This window comes from Triturus cristatus, chromosome 11 (assembly GCF_964204655.1).
Source record: "Triturus cristatus chromosome 11, aTriCri1.1, whole genome shotgun sequence".
Classification (NCBI taxonomy): Eukaryota; Metazoa; Chordata; class Amphibia; order Caudata; family Salamandridae; genus Triturus; species Triturus cristatus.
Window position 1 is genome coordinate 363,115,410 of NC_140594.1, and position 26,220 is coordinate 363,141,629.

General features: G+C 44.5%; 1 protein-coding gene across 2 annotated transcripts in view; it reads left to right on the forward strand.

Annotated features, from left to right (window-relative positions):
- The window catches only part of OSBP2 (oxysterol binding protein 2), a 1,376,304-nt gene that overhangs the window by 1,316,885 nt on the left and 33,199 nt on the right, over positions 1–26,220 (forward strand). For both annotated transcript variants that reach the window (XM_085633692.1, XM_085633693.1), the window contains one exon: positions 17,987–18,091. In XM_085633692.1, the coding sequence (XP_085489818.1) occupies positions 17,987–18,091 (105 nt within the window). The remainder of the gene's footprint in view (positions 1–17,986; positions 18,092–26,220) is intronic.

A 26,220-nucleotide genomic window follows, 5' to 3' on the forward strand; every position in this document is an offset into this window, starting at 1 on the left:
CTGTCTGCCCTGGACCCGGAAGACTGAATGGTAACTTGTACTTGCAGAACTCATATTTCCTCATTCCCGTCCTGCCTGCCGACAGGTGTCACCTGCGGTTCTCGGTGGCCTACAGGCACTTCCAGTTTGCCCTGCTCCCCTTTGGCCTTACCAGCGCCCATCGGGTGTTCACCAAGGTAATGGTTGCAGCTCATCTGCAGAGATCCGGAGTGCCAGCCTTCCCCAAATATTGCTCCCCAGCCAACCTGCTTCAAGGAATGCCATTCATCAGCAGATTCCCCCTCAAACAATAGTGACAGATGCATCGCTACTAGGATGGGGAGTCCACAGTGATCACCCCCAAATTCAGGACAAGTGGTCACAGAGAGAGATGTCCTATCACATCAATCTCCTTGAGCTACCCGCAGTCCATCTTGCGCTGAAAGCATTTTGTCCATTGTTCAAAACAAAGTCCCTTCTTGTTTAGACGGACAAAACAACCATCATGTACTACCTCAACAAGCAGGGAAGAACGAGGTCCAGACCTTTGTCACACAAGGCTTAGCAGTCTTTAGATGGCTCATAGCCAGGGGCCTGTCGATCATGGCAACTCACCTTCCAGGTGTCCAAAATGCTCAGGCAGATGCTGTCAGCTGAATTCTGCAAGAAAATCACAGAAGGGTCTTACACGACGGCTTCGTACAAAACACCTTGTAGCTGCGGGGCATGCCAACCATCAACTTGTTTGCCACTGCAGAAAACAAAAAAATGCTAAAGCTTTACCCAAAGTACTTCCATCCAGGGACACTGAGGAATGCTTTCTGGATCGACTGGTCCAGCTAATTTCTTAATGCTTTTCCACCTGTTAACCAGATCCCGTCAGTCCTCATCAAGTTGTCCCACTCAAGAGCCAAGATGATCCTCATAGCTTTGAAGTGGCCACATCAGTGATGATTTACGGACCTCCTTCACAGTCACAGTGTCCACATCTGAAGCTGCCATTCAGACCAGACCTACTAACAAAATACAGAGGCCAGATGGTACACCTCAACCTCTCCTCCTTGAATTTGGCTGCATGGCTCCTGAATTACTGCAGTATGGACATTTTCTTTTTTTAGTTTTAAGAAAGGATTTTATTTATAATAGAAAAAACACTAAGTAATATACAAAATAAAATCCATATATAAAAACTATCTAGTTGGTTTATGAAGCATATAAGATAAAAGGAAAAAAAATAACAATTGTATACATTTTGACTCTAAGCTAAGCACTGTATAATTATAAATAAATAACAGAGAGTAAGAAGCAATGGACAATCAATTGCTAAATATCATAAAAACCAAACAAAACGCAACTCATGGGGGTTTAGGCACTTAAATCCGGAGAGCATGAAGACCTGTCTTGTTTGCTGATATATCTACAAAAATTAGTAATGGGTAACCATAAGAGATCACGTTTGATAGCAAGGGACACTGGAGTAACAAACGCTCTGTCTAGTCTGTGATTGTTACAAACACCATACGACCAGGTGTGGAAAGATATTGTAGAACCATTCTTCCATGCCTTAGTAATCTGTTGAAAAGCAACTGCCAGGAGTAAATCAATTATGTGGAAATTATTGGATTGTGCAGCCCAATCTTCAGGGACACTACCAAGGAACAAATTGATAAAATGAAAAGGGATTTGTGTGTGATTTGTTGCCAAACCTGCAACCAAAAGTTGTAGGCATGAGAACATTCAAACAACATGTGTTTCAAGTCTGCTGAAACAGCATTGCATGTCCAACAGGAAGAGGAGAGAGTGGAGTTCATCCTGTACAGGGAAATAGGAGTGTACATAAGCCTATTATAGATAAAAAAAAACAAAGACTGAGTAGTGTTAGCTACCCTAGAAGTTTTCCTTATTTTAGTACAGATTGTATTCCAAACGGAAATAGAAAAGGAGGTCTGGAGATTGACTTCCCAAGAAAGCTCCACGTCCATTTTGGCTCGAGTAACCAGAGGGGAGGTTATCTGTTTATACACTTGAGATGCCGAAGGAGAACTATTTAGAAGTGAACATATATTGTGATTAGAAGATGTAGCAGTAGGGACTGACAAAAGTTGTTCGTAGGTCGATTGAATTAAAGAAATTAAGGAAGAATATTGAGATTCATAGGAATTAAGTAAAGAGAAAAGTACTTGAGCAGAAGGAAAAGAAAACATATATTCTCATTAAAAAGTTGATAAACCCAATGAAGACCTCTAGCATGCCAAGCTTTCCCAAAAAATATTTTGTTATTAATCTTGAGGGATTTATTGTACTAAATAGAAGATTGTAAAAATTGTTCTTCAGGGTCTTGGTAAGAAGTAATAATAGGTTACAAACTTTTACAAGTGTTATTAAGGATAGGAAGAGATGAAAATGGGGGTCTTTGTGTAAGAGTTATACATTCTTTAAAAGGGAATGGATAAATAAAGAATCTTTCACTATTTGTCCACAATGGTAGGTTGAGTACATCGTCATCTTACAATAACAAAGAAGATTGTTTGAGGGGAAAAGCTATATGATAGGTATGAAAATTTACTTCTCCTAAATGTTTGGGATTTTTAAGTTTATGGATAGACATACAAGCCTGCCTATTATTCCACAGGAATTTAGAAAAGATTGAATAAAGTAGCTTTGTAGGACTTGGCCCTTTTTCCCTCATTTGTTTTCATTATTCATATTGATGCAGATTCAGGGAGCCATTTTAGCTAACCCTGAAACTTCTGTCTGAGGGCCTGGAGCACAAAATGGTGGCCACCTGTGACATCACCAGCATCCACTGGAACCTACCAGCACCTTCCAGAACATTCCAGGAGATTCCAGAACTCTGTGACAGTTGGAGACCGTTTAGAATGTTGGGAGGATAAGAGAGGCAGTTGGCAGTTGGAGCTGGCAGTTGGCACCTGACTGGTGAAGAGAGAGGAGCACAACAGTGAAGGAGGAAGGAGTGAAGCAGCAGGGGTGGAAACTTGTGCCTGGAGTGGGGTCCATAAACCCACCCTTGATACTTGTCCCTACTGATGGATCCCAGCCTATAGCCCTGTGTGGGAAGAAGACAGAAGAAACTTATCCTAAGGACCTGGACAGCAGGAACAGGCCTTAGAACCAAGAATACAGCAAGATTCTGACCTGAGAACTGGTTTCCCTGGAGTCCGGCGTCGAGTAGCCTGAAGACCTGGAGCCCGAGGTGGAGAAGCGGCGCTGACTGAAGTAGCAGACGTCGTACCCGGAGCCGCCTGAGGTCGTGAGAGGGCGCCGACGGAGGTCGTGAGGAATACCAGAGGTCGAGGAGGAAGTGAACCGAGGTCGAGCGAGCGGCGTCATCGGAGGAGTGAAGTCCGCCCTCCGGAGTCGTCGGAGACCGAGGTAGAGGAGCACCGGAGGTCGGGAGTGAGGATCGCACTCCGGAGTCGCCCGGAACCTGAGAGGAGGAGCACCGGAGGTCGGGGGTGAGGATCGCACCCCGGAGTCGCCGGAAGTTGACATCGAGGCCAGGCCGGCCGACGTCATCGGAGCCGAGAGCGCCATCGGACCGGAGCCGCCCGAAGTCGACATCGAGTAAGAGACTGCCGACGCCGTCGAATCGGAGGTCGAGATCGAACCGAGGCCACCGACATCGGACCGGAACCGCCTACCGGCGTCGTCAAAGAACTGACATTGTGCCGAGGCCGCCGAGACCGAACCGGAACCGCCTCACGGCGTCGACACGACTCCAGCGGCGTCGGAACATCAGAAAAAGGGCAGTAAGTGGAGTAGAGGGCGCCTAAGGCCCTGTGGAGACCTGAGAGACTATTCTAAGGGGCTAGGGAGGTGCTGAAACCAACCTGACTGTGCCTGGGGTGAACTGGGACTAACCTAGAGAGGTTGTGTGGAGAGAGAAAGCCAGGGCACTGGTATTCCCCCCTTTGATCTACCTCAGTTTAGGCCTCAGCCTTGTCCCAGCCAGGGAGTAGCCCCCCCCCCTCAAGCCTTCCACAACCCTACAAGCTGTGCCTGGGCCAAATCAGCCCTTAAGAATTGAAGTGTCATCTGATTACATGAGTGTTGCTGTATACTTTTAATTATTTATTGGGGGTACTGTATTTATTGAATTTTTACCTATTTATTGCTGCACTATATTTATAGGTCCACAGGACTTGATGGTGTACAATATTTATTGGTACAGTATTTATTGCCTCAAAGTATTTAATTGTCTGTATATATTGCACTTGTATTTATGCCCTGTTATTTATGATCACCCCTATTTATTTCATCAAACAGCCAATATTTATTTGACCTGCACTAATTGAAACTTGTATATTGTGATTGACCTATTTATTTTTCCAATCAGCAACTAAGAGAAAAAGATAAAGAAAGAATATTTTCATAATTTTTACGGTGTAGAGTCGTTTTTGGAACGGATGCACGCATGGTTCTTGTATGGGTATATTGTATGCTTAGCACTGCGCCTGTTTCCTGACCACTCGAGCCAAGCTACCACAGTGTGTTCGGGGAGTCCACCACCACCCTGCGGTGTGGGAGTGGTTTTCCAACATAAATTGGTGTTCAGTGGTGGGATAGAGCTGTGCCTACGTATACTCAACAATAACTGTGGGTAGTCCATAGGCCTACACCGGGAGTTTTCTCAAAGCGGCCTTCCTAATTGTGGGATTTTGTTTTTTTCCAAATTTACTCTGGTGGTGGGAGGAGGTATTATTAAAGGTACCCCCCTGCATTGTTACTGCACAAAACCTGTCTTCTAACCTGAGTGGGCGAGATGGAGTTTGTACTGGAAAATCTAGAAACGTACACTGTGGCCCAAGTCAGGAAGTTAACAGACCGGAGGGAGGAAAGGCAGCTCGCATGGGACTTAGCAAGGCTGGAGAAAGAGATGGAGGAGAAAAGGAGGGCGCACGAGCTTTGGATGAAGGAGATGAAGCTGCGTGCCCTCCAGATGAGTGTGTCCAGCGAGGACACTGGTGGCAGCATACCAGAAGCTTCACAGGAGCTAGAAGTTTATTTACCCCAGGATGACATCACCAGGGTGTCTGAGGAGGCATTGGGGTGTGAACCTGAAGGGGGTAGTGCAGGGATCTCCCAACCCAGCGAGGTGAGAGAAGTGGCAGATAGCCCAGCTAGGTCCCAGGGAGAGAGGGTTGTAGGGCCTCACGACCTATCTGTAGGAAGGCGTGAGACGGGGAGGTGTCCCGAGGTGCCCCAACCGAAGTCTCAGGGCCTGGAGAGTTCCGCAAGGGAGCCCCAGGTTGGGAGCCTAGGCTGTCCCGATGTGCCCTCCAGTGCAGGGGAGCCCCTAGTGTCAGGAGGACCCAGGGCGACTGTAACCAGCGCGCCTGAGGTTCTGGGGTTGGCCCAGTTTCAGGGTTTAGGTTCTGGGCTGGGATGCCAGGCTCAGGGGTTGCCTGACCTGGCGGGTGGGGCCTCGGTTAACCGGGTCCCCCCGAAATTGACTTCCAGGGGTACTTTTCCCGTTAGGAGGGTGCTGAAATCTGGAAGGGGGTGCAGAGGGAGGAAGGTCTCGCCTCGGGCACCGACTCAGCCTAAGGGTTTAGACCCTAGGTTGAAGGATCAGTTGAGGGGTCAAGGCCCTAGACTGAGGAGGAAGTGTTGGTCTGAGGGTGCCTCGCCCCGGAAGGCTGGTCAGCCTAAGGGTGTGAACCCCAGGAAGAAGGACCAGAGGCAGTTTAGGACTGCAAGGAGGAGGACCGGAGTGGTCAACGGGCACTACAGGCCTGGGGCTACTGCCCCCCACTCCGCGAGATCACCCGGGCCAGAGACATCTGGATGGCCCAGGGGCCGGTCCTGGCCACAACTAGCTAGGGAGCCCCCGTGGGGTGGTTTTGTTGGTCCAGGGAGGTTTGTTAGGGAACCATTGGGTTCCAGAGCGGAGGAGAACTTGCGGGTGCTCCTGCCGTTGCGGGCCTGCGTCCACCTTTTCTCGCCCCAAGCAGGGAAGACCATCAAGGCATTGATCGGTCTACCCTGGCTTTTGGCTGGAAGGGGGTTGTGTAGGACTTGGCCCTTTTTCCCTCATTTGTTTTCATTATTCATATTGATGCAGATTCAGGGAGCCATTTTAGCTAACCCTGAAACTTCTGTCTGAGGGCCTGGAGCACAAAATGGTGGCCACCTGTGACATCACCAGCATCCACTGGAACCTACCAGCACCTTCCAGAACATTCCAGGAGATTCCAGAACTCTGTGACAGTTGGAGACCGTTTAGAATGTTGGGAGGATAAGAGAGGCAGTTGGCAGTTGGAGCTGGCAGTTGGCACCTGACTGGTGAAGAGAGAGGAGCACAACAGTGAAGGAGGAAGGAGTGAAGCAGCAGGGGTGGAAACTTGTGCCTGGAGTGGGGTCCATAAACCCACCCTTGATACTTGTCCCTACTGATGGATCCCAGCCTATAGCCCTGTGTGGGAAGAAGACAGAAGAAACTTATCCTAAGGACCTGGACAGCAGGAACAGGCCTTAGAACCAAGAATACAGCAAGATTCTGACCTGAGAACTGGTTTCCCTGGAGTCCGGCGTCGAGTAGCCTGAAGACCTGGAGCCTGAGGTGGAGAAGCGGCGCTGACTGAAGTAGCAGACGTCGTACCCGGAGCCGCCTGAGGTCGTGAGAGGGCGCCGACGGAGGTCGTGAGGAATACCAGAGGTCGAGGAGGAAGTGAACCGAGGTCGAGCGAGCGGCGTCATCGGAGGAGTGAAGTCCGCCCTCCGGAGTCGTCGGAGACCGAGGTAGAGGAGCACCGGAGGTCGGGAGTGAGGATCGCACTCCGGAGTCGCCCGGAACCTGAGAGGAGGAGCACCGGAGGTCGGGGGTGAGGATCGCACCCCGGAGTCGCCGGAAGTTGACATCGAGGCCAGGCCGGCCGACGTCATCGGAGCCGAGAGCGCCATCGGACCGGAGCCGCCCGAAGTCGACATCGAGTAAGAGACTGCCGACGCCGTCGAATCGGAGGTCGAGATCGAACCGAGGCCACCGACATCGGACCGGAACCGCCTACCGGCGTCGTCAAAGAACTGACATTGTGCCGAGGCCGCCGAGACCGAACCGGAACCGCCTCACGGCGTCGACACGACTCCAGCGGCGTCGGAACATCAGAAAAAGGGCAGTAAGTGGAGTAGAGGGCGCCTAAGGCCCTGTGGAGACCTGAGAGACTATTCTAAGGGGCTAGGGAGGTGCTGAAACCAACCTGACTGTGCCTGGGGTGAACTGGGACTAACCTAGAGAGGTTGTGTGGAGAGAGAAAGCCAGGGCACTGGTATTCCCCCCTTTGATCTACCTCAGTTTAGGCCTCAGCCTTGTCCCAGCCAGGGAGTAGCTCCCCCCTCAAGCCTTCCACAACCCTACAAGCTGTGCCTGGGCCAAATCAGCCCTTAAGAATTGAAGTGTCATCTGATTACATGAGTGTTGCTGTATACTTTTAATTATTTATTGGGGGTACTGTATTTATTGAATTTTTACCTATTTATTGCTGCACTATATTTATAGGTCCACAGGACTTGATGGTGTACAATATTTATTGGTACAGTATTTATTGCCTCAAAGTATTTAATTGTCTGTATATATTGCACTTGTATTTATGCCCTGTTATTTATGATCACCCCTATTTATTTCATCAAACAGCCAATATTTATTTGACCTGCACTAATTGAAACTTGTATATTGTGATTGACCTATTTATTTTTCCAATCAGCAACTAAGAGAAAAAGATAAAGAAAGAATATTTTCATAATTTTTACGGTGTAGAGTCGTTTTTGGAACGGATGCACGCATGGTTCTTGTATGGGTATATTGTATGCTTAGCACTGCGCCTGTTTCCTGACCACTCGAGCCAAGCTACCACAGTGTGTTCGGGGAGTCCACCACCACCCTGCGGTGTGGGAGTGGTTTTCCAACAAGCTTATATTGGGATTTAGGTATATTTACAGGAATGTTATAGGTATAAAAAAGTATTATAGGAACTAGCATCATCTTTATATTGTCTAGGCTATCCCACCAAGAAAAAAATAGTCGTATGTAAATGTCTGGATTCTGTTTATAACCCTAGACTGATGCAAAAAGTTCCACCTTTGATAAAAAAAGTTGGTAACGAAGTTTGTGGGTGTGACATAAACAATAGAATGTCATCGGCATAAGCAGAAAGTTTCAACTGATTATCACCATAATGAAAACCTGTAATTTGGGCATTTAAACAAATCTTGATCCAAAAGGGTTCGAGAGCAAGAAGAAAGAGAAGAGTAGAAAGAGGACATCCTTGTCGAACCACTCGATGAAGGGAAAAAGATGGTGAGAAGGCCATTAACTAAAATAGCCCATGTAGGAGAGGAATACAACAAAGAGACATAATTATTAAAAGTAGGGCCAAACCAAACCAGGATAGAGTAAATAAAAGGCCAGCTAACTCGATCAAAAGCCTTCTTTGCGTCTAAAGAGATAGCGGCCAGAGATATATCTGCCCTTGGTTCATGACCAATCAAATGAGGTAATTGAGTTTCTAAACGGAGAGCTAGAATTTTGTCAAATATTTTATAGCCTTCATTAATTAAAGAGATGGGCCTGTAGTTTTTACACAATTTATGGTCTTTGTTGTCTTTAGGAATAAGACAGATTAAGGCATCTTGAAAAGAGCCAATAGACTTGTGAGAAGAGATAAAGAAGAGAAAGAGTTGATGTGACTTAGGAAGGAGGAATTTAGAGAAGTGCAAATAAAATTCTATAGTAAAGCCATCAAGACCTGATGCTTTACCCCGTTTAATAGTACACATAACGTTTGAAATGTCCTGGATTTTAATATCATCATCTAGTGATAAGAAAATCAATGTTGGAATTAGAAGGAGGAGTAATCGAAGACAAATACTTAAGAGTATCTTCTCGAGATATGGAAACCTCCGGAGTATAAAGATTCTGAAAGAATTGAGTACATTTCTTTAGGATTTCTTCATTTTTATAGACAGTATTATTGGAAGAGGTGAGAATAGATGTGATCTTGGTGTGATCTTTTTGAACTTTTAGATAATTTGCCAGCAATTTCCCAACTTTATATTGACCACCGTAATATTTGGCGGAGGATTTAAGTAAAAATGCGTTAGCACTTTATGTGGATAATTTGTTAAAGGTGAATTTGGATTTGATAAACTCCTCTAAAAATGTTTTAGAATTACCTTGAAAATAAGCTTTTTCAAGTTGTTTAATAAGAATTGTAAGTGTCTTCAATTGATTGAAATTGATTGAAAGATTCTTTCCTTTTACAGGACACAAAAGAGATGATAAAGTCTATAGAGACAGCTTTAAAAGTATCCCATATAACCTGAAGAGAAATTGTTGGATTCTCATTTTCAAGAAAAAAAGTATTGCAAACGATTCAAAGCTTTGAGTGTAGTTGGGGTCTAATAAAAGGGAATTATTAAATCTCCACTTTCTAACTTCTTGAGTAGGAGGGAAAAGATCCAAGTCCAAAATAACTGGAGCATGATCCGAAATTAATATGGATCCTATACTTGGGCTACATTTTTTGTAAGATATTTAGAAAGGAACAGATAATCCAATCAAGATTGGGAGAGGTGTACATGGGCGATAAATGTGTATTCTAAAAGTGTAGGATTGCATAATCTCCAAGCATCTCTGATGGATAACAGACGTGAATTGAGAGTGCATGCAGGATGGAATGAATTTAGATTTAGAGTTCTGATCAATGATGGGATCAAAGACCATGTTACAGTCCCCACAAACTACTAAATAATCATCTTAGTAAGACATCAATGTAGACAAGATGCCAGGCCTAAAGGTGTTCTGAAGTGGGTGCATAAAGGTTAAAAATTGGCATGGGTATTTTATTGATTAGCAATGAAGTAGAAACCCATCTACCCATCGTATCAATATCATGTGTGATTGGTTGTACATTCAACCGTTTATGGCATAAGATAGCAACACCATTACATTTTCCAGTTCTGGAAGAAGCAAAAACATGACCCACCCATTGTCGTTTTAAGTTTAGGTATTTCTTTGTCCAGGATGTGAATTTCCTGCAGCAAGGCTATATCACATTTTAAATGAGAAAGATGTGTTAAAACTCTCTGACGTTTTATAGGAGAACCTAAGCCCTTAGCATTCCAAGAAATAAGTCTTAAAGTCATCTCTAGTATAGTAGCACAAATATACTTTTGAGATAAAGAGCAACAGTGGTTAAGACCGTAAATGCAATAAACATCATCAAAAAAACATTTGCAATGAACCAACTAAATTGAATAGCATGTATATAACAACACATGGTTAAGACTATAGAAAGAGGGCAAAGCCAATATAAATCTAAGCATAAGAAGAAAAGCATGTAAGATATACGAGAGAGACGAAAATGATATAGTGATACATATAAATTGTTAGAAAAGAAAACAGAGAAAAGAGAGCAAAAAGGAAATAGCGAACGAGATAAAGAAGAACCAGACAAGTAAGGAATAAATTGACATGCCAAAAAAGACAGGGACGAAATGGGGGTGGTGACACCTCATAAGGAAGACTAAACAGCCGACTAGAAAGCCCACGATGGATCGGGAGGGAGGGGTACACCAGCCACATGGGTTGAGAGGATAATGATCAAACACAAAGACTGCACCTAATAAAGGGAAAGACAAGACAGAAGAAATGAGTAAAAGTTGATGACCATACTCACAAAATGCATTTATAACAGACCAAGGGGTACCAAACAACAATAACATATAACAACAAAATCTGACACTTGAAAGTCTGGTTATATCCATTTCTTCCTCCCTGCAATTGACCAAAAACTGTTGTAACACCACAGGATCTTCAAAAGTCATAGGTTTGTTTTTATAAGTCACTTTAAACAAGCAGGGGTGGAAGAGACCAAAACGAGCATTCAGATTGCGAAGAGCAGGTCTGATGTCCAAAAACTTCTTCCTCCTATCAGCTGTTTCCATAGCATAATCTTGGGAGAAGAAAAGAGTGGAACCCTGCAAAGATATTCAACCCTTAAGCTTGGCTGCTTGAATAACTTTCAATAGATCAGTGTACTCCAAAAAGTAGATGATAATCCCTCTTGGTTTAGAAGATGAAGACAAGGCACGTGGATCATGAGCCAAGCTATATGCTCTTTGAATGTTCACAGCTGGGAAAATCAATAGATCAAGAATTCTTTGGAAGGCAAGACTTGAAGAATGCGATAGGATCCGGACCCTCCAAACCCTCTGCCAATCCATAAATACATAAATTGTTGCGCTGGTTTCGATTTTCAAGATTTTCCACTTTCTTGAGATGAGCAATTTCCAATTGCATAGGGGGAACCTTGATCGCCATGTCTTGAAGAGAGTCTACACATTGTTCCATTTGCACCATTTTTTTCCATGCATACCCATTTATCCTCTATGTTATGAAGATGTTTATTGGTTTCCTCCAAATAAGGTCGAAGTGCTCGGATCTCAAGGAGCAAGTCCATTGAACCAGGTGGAGGAAAAGTGACTGGCAATGGGGAATCTTTTTTAACTTGTTTGCCAGCTACAAGTGAAGAGGAAGCATTTGCTTTAGATCAGGGGTCTCCAACCTTTTCTATAGTGAGAGCTACTTCTGGTCAATCAAATTCATCGTGAGCTACTAAAGGCCCAGCAACTCGCGCATTTTTCCAAGAGACCCCCCACGCCCAGTTGTAAGGAGACTACACTAGTGTTTGAACTACAGTTGGCTGCGCAACCGCTAAGTGTAGTTTGTGTATTGATGAGGGCAGGAGGTTTATATTTGTACTGACATGAATATAATAATATCCTGCCTAGCCAAGTGACTTAATATCGGTTGTAACACTTTCAGACAGTTCAGGCTTTTAGATAAAGTTTTGCATGGCGACATTTAGCGCCTAAAATTCCAATCCAAAAAGCACATACACAAGGCCCACAATGCAATGTTCTATTGCGCAGAAAGCCAAGATTGGTTGAGAGCTGCATGTGACGTGTCCACTGGCATCTCTGGAAATGGAAGATGGACATTTATTTTTATTAAGACACATTTACACGTTGCTCTTCCAGCCTTTGTATTAGTGTGCTACTTAAATTACATTTGTGATTAAAAACTTTCCTAATTTAAAATAAAGTATCCCTCTTCAAAACTGTTTTGTGCATTATCACACTTGGCCAGCTACCCTCACTGCAGAGAATGGGCACGTTTTTGCATGATGTGCATTGTACACCCTGTCAGCACACACACTTGGTACATAATGGATGCAGAGAGAATACCCACCAGCATCAACAACACTTGGTACATAATGGATCATGATGCAACTTCCCTCCACGTGATGGACACTTTTTGACGTTCTTACAAGCATTGCATCACCAAATTATCTGCCATGAGACGGAATGTCAACACGGCAGCAAGCATGCCTAATGTTTTATTTAAGTGAGCCTTAGAAAGTGACACTCATAAGAAACACTGTTTTATAACATTTCAAGTAAACCTGGTAATTTGAGCACGTATCCTCTTTTATGCAATTGAAGTATTTCTCTGCAAATTAAGAATTGTATGTATATGATTTTAATGATTTGCATTTAACATTGTTAAGCTCTTGAAGCGGAAAACAAAACTGTTTTCAGTTTCATTGCAGTGTGCAAACATGAAGCTCAATTCAAACACGAGAAAGATCATAAATAGGATCTATATTACAAGGCAGCGTTTTAATCTGTTTTTTTATGGTTTCATGTGCCCTGGACTACAAGGAGTATCCAAGGGGGCACGCATCTGCGCCCTTCTGTAGCACTGCTAGATCAGAACATTTCCTTAATCTTTTAACACATTCTTCTTTTCTTTATGCAATCATCCTTAAACAATCCTAAAATGCAAAAACTAATCCCATCCCTCCAGCTTAATCTCGCATGTGCTTAAATTAAAAGGAAACCCCAAAACTTGTTTTCTCAGCTATTACTGCGTCCCGCTTTCAACCAGCTACTAAATCACTCTTTTGCAGATAAGTCACTTTTCTTGCCTCCTAATCTCTGAACAAATGGATAAACACATAAATCACTTACAAAGCCGCAACCGGCAACCTCATCATCATGTGCACTTCCATTCCCTGCTGCCAGCATTACGTCTTGTTCAAACCACTACCGTGCGTTATTTTAAAGCACGTACACGCCAAAAAACCAGGTGTAATTCTAACCCCGTGACCTGAAGTTTAAACATTTAAGAGACAGCTTTGAAAATTATTTACGTGCACCGCAAACACTTCAAGAAACAACTTCATAATCATTGCATGAAAACGAAAAAGTAATCATCCCCAGTTTTCACCCGTAATTCACATGAGCAATAAGCGCACACTCCTTTCCTCCCAAATCATACCATCCTACAAATGCGACAAACTATGACATTAAATAACAAAATAATGCTGCCTAAATTAAGTAAAATAAGAACAAAAGACTCTAAATTTTAGCGAGCGAGCGCAGTCCAGCCAGGAGGACGCTCGGTGTTCGTTATCTGTGATGCCGGACTCTGGTACCCACGGGGTGTGGCCAGCCTCACAAAACTGGAAACAAATGCGAAAAAAAGAGTCATCCGCACCCCAGCCGTCTCAAGTGGATGTGTGGTTGATAGGACTGAGGGAGCAGCAGGAGGGGACTGAGCGGGTGGGTTGGGGGTTCTGCTGAGACTGACAGATGGGCAGGAGTTCCCCTCCAATGCAGTTGGTAATTAGCCCGGTCTGCTTCGGCAGCATCCCAGTTCCCCCCTCCAGGCACCTGCTGGGGAATAGAGCCCCCTCCCCTGTCTGCGATCACAACAGTGAAACGCATTTCAGATGCACCAGAGGGCGGGTGGGGGGCAGCATCAGTGGGCAGCATCAGAGACACGACTGGCCTCGGGCACAGGCGGGATGGATTGGCAGATTACTATTTACGAGGTTTTGTCTGTGTCTCCCTTTCTGCAGCTGGCCAGGGCACCGCCGTGCTTTACTATCTCACGTATTATGTATAATATTTATAACACTTCTTTCAATGTAGCGCCACCAGAGCATTGACTTTCTTCTCTGCGCTCCTATGTGCTCTCAGATAACTACAGAGTAAGTTTGACAGGTGCTGGTGGAACTCGCAGGAATCTGTTGCCAAAGGTCACAACGCCAGCACCAGGACAAACAGCGCCAGGACTTGTGTGTAGATTGTTTTGAACCAACCATGTTGGTTGGTGTTCGAGTTAGATGACCACATCTCGATTCCATGCCACCAAGAACACAATAGCCCAGACCTGCCCTTTGCTCTCACAACCGCTGTAACCCTGTAGTTGTTTTAATAATCTCTATTAATAGGAAAAGAGGATACGGGCAAATCACTTAATCTCCCCGTGCCTGGATGTGTAATGTAAATACGGTGCTATGTAAAGCGCTCCAATACCTTCGGGTCGAGTTTGCGCTCGGCTATATAAATATGCAACAAAAAATAACAGGCCAGGGTAGGGGCTCGCTACGGGTGTGGAGCTGATCAGGCCTTCGCAGGGCTCATTAAGCTTACCTGTTGCTCCGGTCGACCTGGTGGCAGGCTGAACAAGGCAGGCGCCACAGGGCCCAGTAGCAGTTTAACACTGCCTGCGCCACCTGCACGCTTTCCAGCACCGGCCGCTCCGCTCTGCCATACCTGCTGCTGTGCACCGGCACTCGACGCGCAGGAAGAAAAACGCGCCTCCAGGGTTTGAAAGGCAGGTGGCGGCTGCGCAGAGACTAATGGAGGAACAACCAATCCTTTTTGGCCCGCCCCTCCCAGCTAAATTCAATTTGAGCAGCTGGTTTGGGTGAGGGCGGGTAACGTCGCCATAAAAAAAGGCCGAAATGTTACAACGATGTAAATAGGCTACTAAATTGTGACACTACCAGCGCGAGCTACTTACGGGGCCTTGGCGAGCTACCAGTAGCTCGCGATCGACCGGTTGGAGACCCCTGATCTAGAGCCTATCTCTGAACTCCTGGCGAGCAGACCCCTCCTGTACTGGAGAAGGTTGTGGACAGCACCAGAGCTCGGCGATTACAGAGCTGAGTTTCTAGCAATCTGGGATCAGCTGAAGAGCAGAAACATACCTTGGCTATCCCATATAAAGGCCACATCATACCAGATTGGTCTCCCTCAATTATGGGAGACTCCAGAGGAAGGCTGTATGGCGGTAAAAAGAACGGAGTTGCTAGCTCTAGTTAGACAGCACAATCTGGACCAACTATACCGCCTGTCATCCATGGGTAGGCTGACTACGGAATTCCTGCAAGTAAAATTGACCACTAGCAGGGAGGAGTTCCTAGATTTGATCCAGCCGCCCAGAGCAAAGAAATTATATATCCAATTAAGGTATGGTTGTCTCCCGATTGGGGAACTGACTTGCAAGTGGACGGGAAGAGGTGCGGGGGTTTGCCCCGTCTGTAATAAAACCAAAGAAGACCTTGCTCATGTTTTATTTTTCTGCACCGCTTATAATGAAATACGCAGAGCCTGGCTTGTGCCATTGTGCAGAAATTTGGGATTAAAGCATTGTGCACAAGCCTGCAGGATTTTACGCTATGACACTTCCCCCCCAATTGTGTTCTCTGTTTCCCGTTTTTTATATGGTATGTGGAGAAGAAGGTCTGCCTTGATAAACTAATCAACTGTTTACTTTTAATACAACTGGAATCTAATTGTTCATTGCTGCTACTTTGATAACTGCTGTTTAATAACTTTTTATCTAAAAATACGGAATTATTTATGTATTTTATGTATATGTATATATTTTATCTGTGCTTTTATGGTCATCGACCGAAATAAAGCTATCAAAGTGAATATTTCCAGGCCTTGGTATATTATGGAAACATTTGGCATTATTCTAAATATGCCTTATATAATGGTTGTGAAAATTCCACCCATATGTGATCATAAATAAACATGAAAGGTGGAAAATGTCATTTTGGAGCAGTAGTAGAAGTGACGGCTTGGTTAAATTGAAATATCTGAAGTTTGGAGACCAAACATAAACGTACTGAAAATAAAAAGCTGGTATTTCACAATAACAACCAGCTGTTCTTTGGTAGTATTGGTCCTGTTTATCCAAAATGAAGTTTGTATTAGATAACAAATCCCACCTACTCACAAAAATGGTAAGCAAATGTTTTATGACAAAAACAACTGTATTTGAACTATGTATGTAAATGTTATATTTGAGTGAGAATTTATGTTGAGTTCAGAAGTCTTAATGACTATTTTGGTTATTTTGTTCTAGAGGGTATATAAAATATTGATAGAGATCACTAGATCTGTCTGCAGTCTGGGCATACAAAATTGTTCTAACGCTGACTGATCCCCAAAGGTCTCTGACCATTGACCAGTAGGACTTCTACATGTGCCTCTAAGATTTGTTGAGTTGTGTTTGATTGTGGGATTTTGTAGTTATTGGTTTTTCACACTTCCCTTCTAAGCATTTTCTAAATCATACCATACAGAGAATCTACTTGGACTTAGCAGAATGAAAAAATGAAAGGAAGTGGGATGTATGAGTGAAGAAAGAAAGATACTGTATATGTTTTGAATAATGATAAGCCAGGTGCCATAGGAAACCATAAGTACCTGTTATACCTATAACTCTTTAGACTATCTCTAGAGAAATTATGCTAAAAATGCTTCATTGTGTCACAGTTTACCAAGGGTATTCAGGTAATGATGAACTGTCAATACTCTAGTGAGTGTAAAGCTTGCCTGGCACATCATTAAAGTTTTGGAAGATGTCATTACTACGCCTCAAAAACATTCTATTTTTCGCCAATTGCATTGTAAATCCTGCTGTAAAGTGTACCGCTTAGCCCGTTTCATTTACCCAGTTTTCTTGGGGTAGAACCCAAAAGCATCCTAGAGACAGTGTAGCAGCTCTCTCAGTCCAACTTGAAGCACATGTGTATCCCGCACCAATTTCAAAGTTCACTTGGCTGTGATTATTATTTTGTCCTGTTTGCCAACCAAACAACTGCAGTGAGTTATAGAACATCATATTCTTTGACCACCTCATCAGGCAGTAATTTGGTTTCAGGCTGTAAATGTGGTGTTCCTTTATCATCTTGTCATGTATCAGTAAGGTTGGTGAGGAAACAGACTTGACTTCTATGTGGCAGGTCCTGCCTTGCAGTGCAAGGGTCAAGTGTTTTCCACTGCTGCATTGTGGCTGTTTGTTTAGGTTGCATGACATCTCAGAGCAGCAGTGGTGATGTTCTGGGGGCTTTTGACAGTGTCAGCACTGAGTGGTAATCTTGTGTGTAGGATTTTGACACACAGACTCATGATAAGTTGATGCATGTGTGGAAAACTGTCCTAACTTGGTCATACCTCAGACTTGTACCATATTACTGTGTTCATTTGCGCTGTAGCTACACACATATTCGTAAATTGCCACACCCACTACTTTACCTGTGGAACTATCTGTGTCTGGCAGATGCACTACAGGAGACTTCATTGTATTTCTGTATTTGTCTGAGGAAATTGCACGGGCCTTTCAGTGATGGCCAAAAACAATATTTTTTTTATTATTGCACTGGATTCATGCAACAGTGTGCTCTAAGTCCTATCAGCCCACAATCCGCACTCACTTTACAGTAAGGTGTCATTTGATGTCTCATTCAAGTGATCCCTAGCTGCAAGTTACTCATTTGTGGAAGCATAAGAGTGGTCGATGGTCGATGGAAAGTTGAGTTTAAAAAGATCTAAAGCCTTAAATAGGCATCTGTGCCCAGTTTCCTCACTGGTTGTGAAAATGAAGAAGGCCACAGTGTCTCCTGTTACAAAGCCAATTGAAGATATGGGAAACCAAATGTATTGAGCAGTATATATGTTATTGGTAAGATACAAATAATTGCACTTTACAAATGACAGCTGTAACTCCCCACCTTACTCCTAGACCCCTGTGTTTAGAGATTTAGAATACCTAGTAAGACCTTCAGAGGACACCACATGGAGGCTAGCTTGAGACACCACATTTTGTATTTTCTTGTAGGGGAAGACGAGGGGGAGGAGGACACATCTAACTCTGGCTCACCTAGACGCCCCATGCTACTGCAAAAAGGAAATAGAAAAAAAGAAGCAAAGGAGAAACAAGCAAGTATGTGACAGGACTATGAATGTGGAACACCCTGTATGTGTCACTCACAATAGATTAGTCTGTGTATTTGTGTGATTGCATTTGCCTAAATCATTTCCCTCCTTTGATTTCTCGCCTTTGCTGGGACATACCTTTCCATTTAACTCATGCTTGTTGTCCCTTACTGTTCACTCCTCATTCCCCACAAATCAACCCTCGCTCTTCATTATTTACCCATCAATGTTCAATGCCCATGCCTCACTTCTTAATCCTTACTCATCAACCATGATTTTTCATCTCTAATTTTTCATATCACACTACTGAACCTTTATCTCTCCCCTTTGTCTTCATCCCTCACTTATCATCTATTACTATTCTTTCCTTGGTCTTCATCCCCATACTCCATCTCTCTTTGTCCCTATCTTTCATTCATCTTCGTTCACTCTTCATCCCTCATGCATCAGTCATCCTGCCTTACTTCTCGTTCCTCATATCTCATCCTCAACACTTATCCCTCATTCCTCATACTTAACCTGTCAACCCACACTCTTCATCCTTAACTGCTCTTCACCATGTGGAGGTCTTATTTTCGAAGACTAGTACTTCCATCTTGTCAGAGTTGAGCTTCAAGCAGTTGACCCTCATCCACTGTGCTACCACGTTCATGTAGTGGGTGCAGTTGGTTCCGGTGGTGATTGTCTTGTCTGCCAGTGAGTGGATGAGTTTAGTGCCATCGGCGTAGATGATGGTGATGTTTTGGGGTCAGATGATGTTGTCGATGGTGTCATGTAGATGTTGAACAGGGTGGGACTGAAGGATTGACCCCTGGCTAACTCCGCAGATTCTTGGTCTATGGTGTGAAGGCTGGTAGTCGTATTATTTGGGTTCTTCCCGTGAAGAGGGAACATATCCAGTTGAGTGTGTATCCGTGGATGCCAATCTCGTGGAGTCTTCGGCTGAGAGTGTTGTAGAAGTCCGTGTCGAAAGGCTCAGAGAGGTTGAGCAGGATGAGGGCCACTGTTTTTCCTCGGTCTAGGATGGTCCACATGTCATCATTGGCTGCATGAGTGCTGTGTGGTTCGTTTTGAATCCTAATTGGGCGTAGTCTAGCTGATGTTGAGTCTCGACGTGGGTCAAGAGTTGCTTGTTGATGGCCTTCTCAATCACTTTGGCTAGATAGGGGAATAGGGTCAGAAGTTGTTTGCTCGGATTGGCTGATGGTTTCTTGAAGAGGACATTGACTGTCATCTGGGAATATGCCTGACATAAAGGATATGTTGATGATGTGGGTGAGGATGGTGCTGATTAGAGGTGCTCCCAGGTTGTAGACGTGGTAGGGGCATGCATCCGTTGGCGCCCCTGAGTGTATAGTCTGCGTGATTGGCTCTGTGCCCTCTCTGCTGAGAATTATGCATTCTGTCAGGTGGCCCTCTTATTTGGTGATGGGTAAGTTGGCGATAAGTTCTCTGGGGTCAGGCTGTTGTTCAAAGTTGCTTGTAGATGTTTGTGATGTTGCTGTGGAAGAAGTTTGATAGGTTGTCGCCGAGTTCTTGGGAGGGGGTGATGTTGACAGAGGCTGATGGAGGGGTGAAGTCTTTGATGATTGAGAAGATCTTCTAACACCTGTTGGAGCTTCCTTTAATGCGCTTGATTAGTGCTCTTTTCTTGGTGTCCTTTAGTTGCTGGTGGTAGCGTCTGAGTGCAACCTCGTAGTTGGTTTTGTCTTTGGTTTTCCATTTCCTCTCTAGCTGTTTACAGCATCATTTGGTGCTTCGTAATTCCTCTGTGTACCAGCTGTGTTGCTTTTTGGACCTTCTTATCTTGTTGGGTGCCAGGATGTCAGCACGGTTCTTAATCCAGTTGTTGAGGTTGGCGATACCCTTGATGAGGTTGTCTGTGGGGTTGGAGTCATCCATGCTGGAGGCACTGAGCCAAACTGTTTCTGGGATTTTTTTTTCTCTAATTGTGTTGATTATTGGTGTGTTGATTTTTTCAAGTGAATGATGAAGTGGTTGGTCCAAGTGAGCAGGTAGGTGGCATTGAATTTGATGCTGACGCTGGTTGTGAAGATGGAGTCCAGGGTGTGTCCCGCGGTGTGTGCATTGGTTTCTGAGGTGAGGGGGGTCAGTCTGATGTTGCTCAGGCTTTTGAAGAGTACTGTGGTCAGATCTGACATCTAAGTGGAAATTAGGGTCACCAAGGAGTATGTAGGCTCTGTAGCTGATGGTGAGCAGGGCGATAAAGTTGGTGATAAGGCTGGTGAAGTTGGCCCATGGTCAGGGTGGACGGATGGCAAGGGTCTCGTTTAACATGTTTTCAGAGATGCGCTGCTTGAAATTCAGATGCTCTATGAATGGGGTGGCATTCTCAATGAACTTTGAGCATTTAATGGATTCCTTGCAGATGATTGCAAGTCCTACCCCGGGCTTGTGGACGAGTTCCTGTCGTGTGATCATGTAGTCTGCTGGGATTGCCATGGCGATGTTGGGAGCCAACGTGGAGATGAGCCAGGTTTCAGTGAGGAAGAGGATGTCTGGTGATTCACTGCTCAGCAGGTCCCAGCTTTCAGTTGCATGTTTGCTGAGTGAATATGTGTTGACTACCATGCATTGAAGTGAGTGATGTTGTCTGAGTTTGTTGTGGCATGTGGGTGTTGATGGAATTGCTGGTGTGTGCCTGGGTGGGTGCCTGCAGGAAAACCAGCAGTGAGTGCAGGTGAAAGCTCCTCCCGTGGTGTTTGGTGCAGCAGCAGTGGGAGGAGAAGTATTGAAGAGAAGGTGATTGAACCAGTCTCCCTGGTGATGTGCAGGGTTCAGGCTCGGATGGGTGCAGACAGGCTTGCCTTTGGAGCATCATTAATTAGGTCCTGGGAGGTGGGAGGAGTGCAGGAGGGGTGTGTGTGGGGCTACCGTGGCGTGGGAAGGAGAGCAAAGCAGGAACATGGGCAAAGCAATGGGGGAAGGCGGGAAAAGAGCAGGAGGGGTTGTGGGGGGCTGCATGGACTGCCACATGGGGCCAGAAGGCCTGATTCGGGTGAGAAGGCCCAAGTGAGTGAAAGGAGCAAAAGCAGTAAAGAGCACAGAAAGACCAAAAAGAGGGCACAAAAGAGCAGAGAAGGGTTCAAAGGGCACATATAGCACAAAAGGGTAAGGAAAAGCAGAACATTCCACAGAGGAGCACAAAGGAGCAAAGCACAAAAGGAGCACAAGGTGTGAGAACAAAGGACAGGGGGTCAAGCGAGCTGAAGGAGCGAGGTGGGAGCCTCGAGGCAAAATAGCCAGATCTGAAAGGGCCTGGAATGGTAGGGCGACCAGTCCAAATAAGTGTGGACCTGGGCCTAGGCACCTGCTCAATGTTGTTGTGTAGTGGCTGACATTAAGTAGGTTCAGGGAGGGGGTAGGAACTCTAGGGTGGTAGGTAGCACTCTGCAGCATGAGATGAATTGGCAGGAAGGAAACATGGCAAGAACACAAGTATTTAGTGGGCAGGAGGAGGAAAGGCACAGAAGGGGATGTAGGGCTGCTGGATGCGTTCACGGGGGTAGAAGTCCTGACTCAGATGAGAAGGCCCAAGTGAGTGAAAGGCACAAAAGCAGAAAAGAGCACAGAAAGCGCAAAAAGGGCACAAAAGTGCACAGAAGAGTACAAATAGTGCAAAAAGGGCACAAATAGCCCAAAAAGGGTACAACAAAGCAGAAAATAGCCCAAGGGAGCACAAAAAGAGCACAAGGAGGCCAAAAAGAAGCACAAATAGCACAAAAGAGTACTAAATAGCAGGAGCACAGAAAGCACAAATGAACACAAGGGGTGAGAACAGAGAGCAGAGGAACAGAGTGAGGTGGGAGCCTCGAGACAAAGTGGCTGAGTCCTGAAGGGCCTCATCTGGTGGGATGACTGGTCCAGGTAAGTGTCCGGCTGGGCCTAAGCACCTCTATTTGTTGAACAGCTCTACCCTGTACCCACCCTCCTTCTTTACTTTGCAAGGAAATAAACATTTCCCTTCTAAATATAATAAACTCCTCCCCCATTGTCATCAAAATGATAATGAAAGTATTTTCTGAACATTATAAGACAATAATGTATGCAGATCAGGATGTAATACACGATATATATATATATATATATATATATATATATATATATATATATATATATATATATATATATATATATATATATATATATATATGTTTGTGTTTGTATTCAGATGGGATCTGAACAGAAGTGACTTACGGTGCATGGGAATCTGATTATGGAAATGTCCTGTGCCCTTATTCTGCTTGCCTGTCTCTTATACTTTATAGGATTCTGGCTGTCTGAACTGTTGATTGTGTAGTACGCCAAAACATTGCATCCGCCTTCTAAATGCATTTGTCGAAATTAGGGTCACCAACTCAAGAAACACTGTCTCTATCCCTGAACTGTTCGCCTACAAATCACTTGATTTCAGATGTATTTAGTCTAATGAGTTCAACTGAAGCTAAACAAGACAATAGGCCCAGAATGTATTTGAACTAGCACACCAACGTCCATGTGTGGAAATGGTGTCTCTAATGTCCCCTAGGAAGGTGGTCACCCTAGTCGGAATCATTCAACCCAATAAATAAAGTAAAGCAGGTCTTTCTGTTAATTTCAAACATTGAACGTATGTCTCTTTTTAGCTCAACTAACAGCACCAGCACTTTAGCTCATCACTAAAGAAAGGAGTAATTGGGAGCAGGTGTAAGGAATGAAAAGTGAGAGATAAGCTGTGAGGAAAGAAAGATGAGGGGTGAGGATAGCCAAAAATGGGGCGAGACACTTTACATTTTAGGACGTCATAGTTTGTCCATTTCACTTATAATCTTTGAGTGGGCATTGAGGAGATCTGAGACGTGAGGAATGAGGGATAAGGAGTCAGAGTGAATAATGGAATTGAGGGATGAGTGCTAGCAGTGAGGGAGGAGGTGAGGTGTGAGGATTCAGAACTGAGGGATGAGTGACAAATGAGCTGAAGAGTGAGCAATAAGGATAGAGCAGTGAGGAGTGAAGGTTTAGGAATAAAAGATGGTGAGTGAGGCTGATGAGTGCGCTATAGCGAGTAAGAGATCAGGAAGGCGGGAGAAGTAGTGAGGAACGAAGAATGAGAACTGAAGGACAAGTAGTGAGAGATGACGTTTCCAAGAAGGAGCAGGGGGGTAAAAGATGAGTGAGGGATGAAGAAAGATGGCAGAAGAGAAAAGGATAAGATGTAAGCAATCAGAAATGAGGGACAATGAGTGAGGTTTGAAGATGAAGTACGAGGAATGAAGAATAAAGAATGAGGAGTGATGGATGAGAATTCAGTGAAAAGAACTGAAGGATGATGAGTAAGGAATGAAGAGAGAGGGTTAAAGAGTTGGTAGTGGTTTGATAGCAGAGAAGTGAGGAATGAAGGGGTATAGGGGTGCAGCATAGGGAATGAGGGTTGGTGAGCTTAGATGGAGGAATGAGAAGTGATAGATGAGGGATGAAGAGTGATAGAGGAGCAGTCCTAAATGAGGAGAGAGAGATGAGGTTGATGAGATGGTGGCAAAGTCCTAGAGTCCTAAATGGATTCAGTATTTGTGAATCTGTCCCAGAGGTGTCAGTCAAGTCTTTGTTCACACTAAGACCAGGCTGAAAATTAAATCCAACAACACGACTAGCATGCATAAATTGGAATGGTAATGATGCTTAAGGTACCGGGGCAAGAGTCCATATTGACCCCTAATATGTAAAGTACTTTTACACATTTACCCACAACATGCTAGGCACCATTATTAAGTCATTTTGCACCTTTACTCTCGATATGAAAAGCATGCAACGCTAATTTATACCTTTTCCCTCACTCTTAAAAGCACCATTGCTAAGCCAGTATAACATATCTAGCAATTGTGCTTTGAATATTGAGAAAAATGTGGAAACTGACTTTGCGAACGTGCTTTAAAAACTGAGGAGATGGAAGCAAAGGCTGAAGCTGGCTAGCTCATTAATGTGGTGGAAATAAGTACCCTTCACCAGTCCTAAAGCCCTGAGCAACCGTCTGGTGCTGGAAAATTGTATTAGTTCCCCCATGTGAACCACCTACAAATGTTTTATTTTATTACCCAATATATTAAAATATCATGATAAATGTATGCTTTTACATGGATTTTGCTAACATTTTCTTGGGGAGAGCACTTGGCCCCCAGGAGATAGTCTGGCTCACTCAGTAGGCTCATTCACAAGTCATTCACAAGTCGCAATGTGGGATTTGCCCATCCCCTTACCTAGAGTTATAATAGTAATTTAGCTAGAGTGTAAATGTAGCAGCCACACATGCTGGTTTGTGTTTGTCCAGCGTCATTCGTCCATCAAGCACAAAGCCCAACGATTTGCCTCTCTGAGTACGTTTCGGGGCCGCATCAGCTGTCCATGTTGTTATACACACTTTCTTAAGTTTGGGAGTTTTGCTCTTTGTCCGAATTCCAATTCTTTCTTTGCTTGCGAGAGCAGCCAAGAAGTTTGGTCTACCAGTCGTAGAAGCGGAATGCTTCCTGTATGACTAGGAAGTCAATGAAATCAATCCAGATTCTGGATTACATTTAGAAAGGAATGTTAAAAATAATGAAGATGTCGGTTACAGTTCTGGAGAAAAATATATAGCTGCAGAGTCAACAACATTGTGCCACACTGGTGGTCATCCTAAGCTGTCTTCCATCATTATAGAAGTGGCATAAAGAAGATACAAAACCCCTATCACACATTACACCTGTGTCAATGAGGCTGAACAGTGATGAGAAGAGCATAGATGACCTTGGGTGCAGGGACAGTTACATAGCATTGACACCCACCAAATGGCTAACTCCCTTGGCATTCTTAGATGATATGACCTCTAGAAGTGTGCACCATTTCTCTTTGAGCTGATCTCATTCCTGCGGATAAAAGGAACAAAGCTATTCTTAAAGAAGGAGTGAACGACACTACTGATGTAATAGAGGCAGCCATGGATAACAAAAATGCAGGCTTCTGGCAGTTATCTGAAGCTACAGTTCTCACAAGACAGGGCAGGCTAAAGTTTTGCTCTGAGGTGCAAGCCTAGATTCTCTACATGCCCTTTGATTTTTAGTTTCTCTTTACAAAACATATTAATGAAGGGCTGCAGTTGATAAGAACGGGCACAGACCGACTGGTCCCTGGGTGGTCTCCATTACAGACTGCCTGCCTTTTGTGGCTGTTGAAGATCGCTTTAGTAGCGAGGTTGTTCAGTCCAAAAGGTCAAACAAGGCAGGCAATACTACTCTCACATTCACTATACTATCAGGTTTACTGTGGCTCATCCTTACAGTTGCATTCTAGGCAGGGGCCAGCAATATCAACCTACCAGTGGCCTTCTGACATAAGGAGAGGAACACACATCTCACGCTCTCTGGACAAAACCAGCTGTGCCTCACTTACTAATGCTGCCTTTGACACCAGTCCATGGTGGGAGAGGGACTTCAAACTTTTTATCTGAATGGATCAAAATCACATGCAACCACTGGGTGCTTCAGATTGTCTAACCAGAACACACACTGGGATTTGTCTTTAGACCACCTTATCACCCTCCAGCAAAGACATTTTATTTGCATCTTCAAAACCTTTGTGGGAGGCTCTCCTCCTCCTCAATGGAGCATCAAAAATATCCCCAAGGCCCAATGGAATTTCAGCTTGGATTCCAGATCATTTCTGAGGAGGAAAAAGACAGGGGATCGAGACTGATCCTAGACTTCCAAAAACTTAACAAATGCCTCACAACACTGTATTTTTTTATGATAGCCCCTTCAGGAAGTCCTGTTCCTGAAGGAAGTGGTGTTCCTCACCTCCCTGTATCTAGAGGACACTTACTTGCATGTGCCCAAACCATCAGTTCAGAGTGATCCCTTTTAGCCTGAAATCTGTCACCCCCCGCAGATATTTACCAGGTGTCTGACCCTGGTGGCAGCCGTTCTTTGGAGTCAGAACCACAGGTATTTTCATACCTGGGCGATTGGCTAGTGGGAATGATCCAGCGGCGTACCAACAACAGATACTCTACTACCATAGACTCACCAGGGTACATAAACACATACGCACACAATTGGGTAAATCGCCGGAGTCAAAGTTTATATATGTGTTCACAATATCTAGGAT